Source organism: Podarcis vaucheri (genome assembly GCF_965113315.1).
Source record: "Podarcis vaucheri genome assembly, chromosome: 8".
In the NCBI taxonomy this organism is placed as follows: domain Eukaryota; kingdom Metazoa; phylum Chordata; class Lepidosauria; order Squamata; family Lacertidae; genus Podarcis; species Podarcis vaucheri.
In genome coordinates this window covers 28,562,462-28,568,857 of record NC_138766.1, presented here as the reverse complement: position 1 = coordinate 28,568,857, position 6,396 = coordinate 28,562,462, and the positions used below count along the sequence as shown (strand labels likewise).

The 6,396-nt window shown below is 48.4% G+C and overlaps 1 protein-coding gene across 1 annotated transcript in view; it reads left to right on the top strand.

The window, feature by feature from the left end:
* The first annotated feature begins 1,131 nt into the window (after positions 1–1,131).
* The window catches only part of PXDC1 (PX domain containing 1), a 35,979-nt gene continuing 30,714 nt past the window's right edge, over positions 1,132–6,396 (top strand). The window contains exon 1 of the mRNA XM_082234678.1: positions 1,132–1,446. Coding sequence (XP_082090804.1) covers positions 1,191–1,446 — 256 coding nt within the window. The 5' untranslated portion in view covers positions 1,132–1,190. The remainder of the gene's footprint in view (positions 1,447–6,396) is intronic.

Below are 6,396 nucleotides of genomic sequence, written 5' to 3'. Positions count from 1 at the left end.
AGGAAGTACTGGAAGAGTATCTTTCTCTCTTTTTTTCTTGCTCTCTGGACAGATCTGCCCCGCCCTTTCCAGCTGTTGCGAAGGCGGAGAGAGAAAGAGAAGAGTTTGGAGTCTCTTTCCGGAACAGCCCCCAGTAGGGTAAGGCGAGCGCGCAAAGCTGCGCCACGCTCGGCTTTTTCGACGCCTGCCCATACTCAAGACTGCGTGGAAACAAACGCGCGCGTGGAAGCTGCAAACTCGCCCCTTGTTCGACGGGCAAACCCGCTCTGCTCCGGAGAGGGAAAACAATCGCTGAACTTATCTTCGCCAAAACCAGCTGCGGTTTGTTTGCAAGGAAAACCTCTTGGGGGGAAATGAACCCTCCTCCATGGCATTCTATTCTCCCCCAGGACTAGAAACTTAGGGATGGCCGCGATGGAGGGAAACGCAAGCAAGGAATCCGCTCCTTCTCGTCGCTGTTTCCGATCCCAGCCGCCCTTCATTAACCTGTCAATAATAATAATACGCCACTGTTTTCTACCGATGTCCGACTAATAGCTGATCCACGCAGCGGCAGCAGGAAGGAACTCTCGGGGAGTGGGCTGCCCGTCTCCCAATTTCCTTTTTCCACGTGTAGCATTGGGGCAATCGGAAGCCACCTTTGCGCGCCCAGCCAACCGCCCTTTTGCGTGCGTGTTTTGCAACAAGCTCTTTGCCCCGCCAGCGAAGTATTTCGGATTCTTCGGAAGCTCAGATTGCAAAAAAATAAGAAAAAGGGAAGAGTTTTTAACGCGCGCGCACAGCACGTACTAAGGCGCTCCTCCGTGGCGTTGGTTGGGCCGTCGTCGGATCCCCGCCTCTGCCTCAAGTAGTGTCCCCAAAGCGAAAAGGGGCCGGTTGGCTCGAGGGCAAGTCTCCGGGCGCGATCCCGCGCTGGTGGACACGCAGGGAGGCAAGTGGAAGCGAGGAGGAGCCGGAGGAGGAGGGCGGAGACCTCCCCCTTTCCCGGGCCAAGAGCGCAGAGGAGGCGCCGGGCCGCTTTACGCGCAGCTCCGAGGGGAGCGCGCCTGGCCGAAAGCGACGCCGCCTAGCCCTGCGATGGCGGGTTCCCGTCCTCTCCACTGAATCGGCGCGCCTGGGAGGACGGAGGCGGTCCGCTCCCGTCCAGTCCCCGGCCGGCGGAGGGGTTATGCGCCTCGGGCAGCGGCGGGATGGCCTCGGCCGTGTTTGAGGGCACCTCTCTGGTGAACATGTTCGTGCGCGGCTGCTGGGTCAACGGCATCCGGAGGCTCATCATCAACCGGCGAGGCGACGAGGAGGAGTTCTTCGAGATCCGCACCGAGTGGTCGGACAGGAACGTGCTCTACTTGCACCGCAGCTACTCGGATCTGGGCCGCCTCTTCAAGCGCCTGCTCGACTCCTTCCCCGAGGATCGCCCCGAGCTGTCACAGTCCCCCTTGCTCCAAGGTTGGCACGGGTTTCCCCGCTCTCCCTCTCCCCCCCCTTCTATCTCTCGCCCTCGTTTCGCTTTACGCTCCTCGCCGCGTCTCCGTTAACTCGGAAGGGAGCTTCCCTCCTCGGAATTGGGGAGACGTGGGGAGGGTCCTCTTCCTCTCGTTCCCCTTTCAATCCTTTGCTGGTGGGTTTCACCACGAGCATGTGCAGAGTGCCTTTCTAGCTGCAGGGCAGGATTACAGCCAGGACTACGCCCTAGGGCCCGAGTTCGATTTCCCAGCAGGAACATAGGAAGGGAAATAAGGAAGAGAGTGGATTGGGTGGGAATCCAATAGCCAGGCTTAATTGGAGGCGAGGGTCCTCGGGGCTTGGCTGCAAGGACTGCTTCGACTCCAATACTTAAGTCCTGGGATGTATGGAATGCTTTGTTCAGAGTGCCTCTGAGCATGTGCAAAAGTAACTGCTGATCATGAAATAAAAAAATTCCTTCCAGTAGCACCTTAGAGAACAACTAAGTTAGTTACTGGTATGAGCTCTCGTGTGCATGCACACTTCGTAACTGCTGATAATGACGGTGTGAACCCAGATTGCGTACTGTCTTTGGCCCTTTAATCCTGTGGACTCTCATCGTGTGTATAACACTAGGGGTGCGATTGCTAGAATTAACTCCTAAAACTGCTGTAGCTCTGATAGCTGCTGTATGAGGAACTGCATTTATCTGGACCTGTCTGCTCTGCTGGCACTTTGGCATGCTTTTAGATGACACTTGTGCCAAATAAGAGGCAGACGAGGACACTGATTGGTAATTTTGTGCAGGAGTTTAGTGAGCAAACCCTCCCCCTGCCATGTCAATCACTCACCTTGATTGCTGATAGCCTTTTCGACTCTCAGTGCTGATCTCTGGCCCTGTGTACGCTTGTGAGTGTTGGGTTGTGCTGATTCAGCAAATGGCATCAAACGTGTGCAAACAGTCTTTGGACATGCTGATAAGTGAGTCAAGTAATAGCCTGAGATGAAGGTACCTTGCCCAGTGATCTGTGCCAGAGGGAGGAGGCTAATTTGTAGAGCATCCTATATCTTGGGAAGTGTAGGAAGGCAGATTGGTCCATTCTAGTCTAGTCTTTCAGATTTCTAAACCTTAAAAGACTCAAGGCAGGTTATTGGCTTGGCACCGATATTAAAAAGTATAGGTAGCATAGCAACCTAAGAAACGCATTTCCACTCAGCACATCTTAGTTAACTCAGGTGGCCTAGTCTCAGAGTGGGGTATGAATGATGTGGTACATTGCCTGGAAAAATCTCTCTCCGTTTTTGATAGGCAGGTGGCTTGTGCCTAGGGATGGCGGTCCATCAGTTCAGATGTTAGTATCATAGACTGATCTCCAAAACTATGGAGCATTGGCCCTTCACGTTCAGGGCTGAATGACTCTTCCAAATAATCAGGAAGGAACAGCCCCGCAGGAAGTTGTGAGGCAGTTTTGACAAGTGACAATTATACAGAGTTATGCATTTCCTGACTGCAATTCAGAAGTAATAACTATGTTGGCAAGTTTGACATTTGGTTTTGAAATGGCTCTCTCCTGCGTTCTGTTCTACTTCCTTGCAAATGTGTGGTAAATAATGGACAACAAACCCACCCACCCTAATTTTGGATTGGATCCGATGCTATTCTTACCCAGAGTTGATCCACTGAATTTAATGAACATTAAACTTAGGCCCATGAATCTCAGTAGGTCTACTCTGAGTAAAACTATCATACAGCTCAGTTAGTAGCGCATGAGACTCTTAATCTCAGGACTGTGGATTTGAGCCCCACTTTGGGTGGAAAATTCCTTCATTGCAGGGGGTTGGATGAGATGATCCTTGTGGTCACTTCCAACTCTATAATTCTATGATCTATGGACTAAAAACCCATCTTTTTAATTGTACATTCATAATTTCTGCTCCTGATTGTATTAGGACGGTTATATGGAGTCAGTGTTGTTTGTGCCTGCAAAAGTTCTGGTGCGGACATACTGCTTCTTTTCCGAATGGTGCACGTCTTGTAGTTTCCTGCTGAAATTTTGGGGAGGGGGAGACAATTTGGCACCGCTTTTGCTGTGCTAGTGTGCAAGAGTGCCCCTTCAGATGGCCAGTCATGCAGCAAAGTTGGGGATGAATCTCAGGACAACTAATAAAGTGGAATGGTTTGTGAATGGGCTAGTATAAATCTAATGCATAATTATTATATCCACGACACGTTGCAGAACACACCTTCAAAACAAAACAAAAACAAAGCCGGTCAGGAGGGTCACCGTATCTGAGAGTCTAGCACAGCACTTTTAATCTGGTGCCAAATGGGGGCTTTCAACAAATTGCAGTATTTACAAACAACAACAAAAGCATTTTTCATAAATGCAAAGTTGATTGATCAACACTTTCAATACATAAGCCGCTTTTATCCTTGCAACAAGTCTGTGAGGTGTCACTGTTGTGATACAGCACCTTGATCCTCTGCTGATGACATCCCAAGTGCAGCAGGGTTGCGTCGTAAACTAAGGGGGCTTACAGCAGCTTCATTAATTGTGTTGAGGACTCTTTAAAGTGAAGGACAAAAGAAAACGAAGGAGAAGGCAGGCTTGGGACTTAAGTGTGTGAATTATGGTATTAGCCATTTTTGCCCAATATAACTGATGGCATATGCATGTAACTACTATCCATAACGAAATATACCTTTGCCCCCCAGTACAGAAGAAAAGTGGTTTTACGGCAATCTTATAGCCAATCTATGCACATAATGAAAAGCACATAATAAACACTTATTGGAATTCTACCACTTTAGAATGCAAGGGAGCAGAGTGTAATAATAATAATAATAATAATAATAATAATAATATTAATAATAATAATAATAATAGTTTGTTTGCGCTCACCACGTTAAACAGCAGCAACTGAGTATGCAAAAAATTGGCATGCATGAAAAACGACACTAGCTCAGATTCCCTTTTGCTGACATTCTCACTTTTTGTGCACTGGAAGTTTTGGATGTAGAAAAGGACTCCCATGTGTTTTCTGAAATCCACTCCCACTGCAAGCTTTCCCAGGCATGTGGGTTGTCTTTTTAGCATTGCTTCCTGTGATAAATAGCTGCTTGCCCATAACAGCAAACTCAGTAGTCCAAGGAGAATGTTTTGCTTTAGGGTTTTTTTTTAAAAAAATGTTATTACTATTCTTGGCAATTGCTTTAGGGGGGTCAAAAAGCATAGCTGTGCCTTACATCTCAGTTTACGGCTGTGCGTGCACACCATACATTTAAAATACATTTTAAGCACATGCACCTCCCAAGAACCTGGGAGCTGTAGCTTATTCATGGTGCTGGGAATTGTAGCTCTGTGAAGTTCTACTCTAAAACGGTAGTGTGGTGTAGTGGTTAGAGTGTTGGACTAGGACCTGGTTGACCAGGGTTCAAATCCCCCCTGCCTTCAACCATGAAGCTCGCTGGGTGACCTTGCGCCTCTCTGTCTAACCCATGGGTAGGCAAACTAAGGCCCGGGGGCCGGATCTGGCCCAATCGCTTTCTCAATCCGGTCCGCAGACAGTCCGGGAATAAGTGTGTTTATACATGAGTAGAATGTGTCCTTTTATTTAAAATGCATCTCTGGGTTATTGTGGGGTATAGGAATTCGTTCATCCCCCCAAAAATATATCCAGCCCCCCCACAAGGTCTGAGGGACAGTGGACTGGCCCCCTGCTGTAAAATTTTGCTGACCTCTGCTCTAGCCTACCTCACAGGGATGTGAAGGGGAGAAGCATGAATTCCTTGGAGAAAAAGGTGGGGTAAAAGTGAAATAAATAAAAACGTTTTTCAGGAAAAGCAACAAGGGTCAGCTGGGGTGGGAAAATGCCGCAAAGTGAATGGGATTGGGTGTCCCCCGTGTGACACTGCATCAAGCCATATATATTATATATGCATGTGCCAGCTGGATGTCAAGAAGAAACGCTACAAAGTCACGTGGAAACACTGGGCAGGCAGCAGGGGATCTGTTGTCATCGCTTGGCTCTGATTGCTGGGAAACTGAACTGGGCAATCAAACTCTATGTACACAGGCTGCACCTAGACGCTGCAGGAGACTCTGAGTACAATTGTAGGCAGGCAAGGGAAAGAGAGGCACAGAGAAGAGTCTGGATGGCTGCCTCTACTTCACCAAACTGCAAAACAGGGACTGATCTATTTGGACAGAGGAACTCAGAGTCTGCTGAAGGTTTCACTGGATGCTGCAACTAGACTGGCAAAAGAAAAGAAACCGGCAGTCTCACCCTGTGCTATGTGTCACCAACTTTTAGAGAATTTTATATCTGTAGTCATAATAATAATAATAATATTGATAATTTATTATTTATACCCTGTCCATCTGGCTGGGTTCTCCCAGCCACTCTGGGCGGCTTCCAACAGAATATTAAAATACAGTAATCCATCAAACATTAAAAGCTTCCCTAAACAGGGCTGCTTTCAGATGTCTTCTAAAAGTCTGGTAGTTATTGTTCTCTTTAACATCTGGTGGGAGGGCGCTCCACAGGGCGGGTGCCACTACTGAGAAGGCCCTCTGCCTGGTTCCCTATAACTTGGCTTCTCGCAGTTAGGGAACTGCCAGAAGGCCCTTGGCACTGGACCTCAGTGTCCGGGTGGAACGATGGGGGTGGAGACGCTCCTTGAGGTATACAGTGGTACCTCAGGTTACAGATGCTTCAGGTTACATATGCTTCAGGTTACAGACTCAGCTAACCCAGAAATAGTACCTCGGGTTAAGAACTTTGCTTCAGGATGAGAACAGAAATCTAGCTTCGGCAGCAGGAGGCCCCATGAGCTAAAGTGGTGCTTCAGGTTAAGAACAGTTTCGGGTTAAGAACGGACCTCCGGAACGAATTATGTACGTAACGAGAGGTATCACTTTACTCTACTGATATTTATGATGGCCATAAATA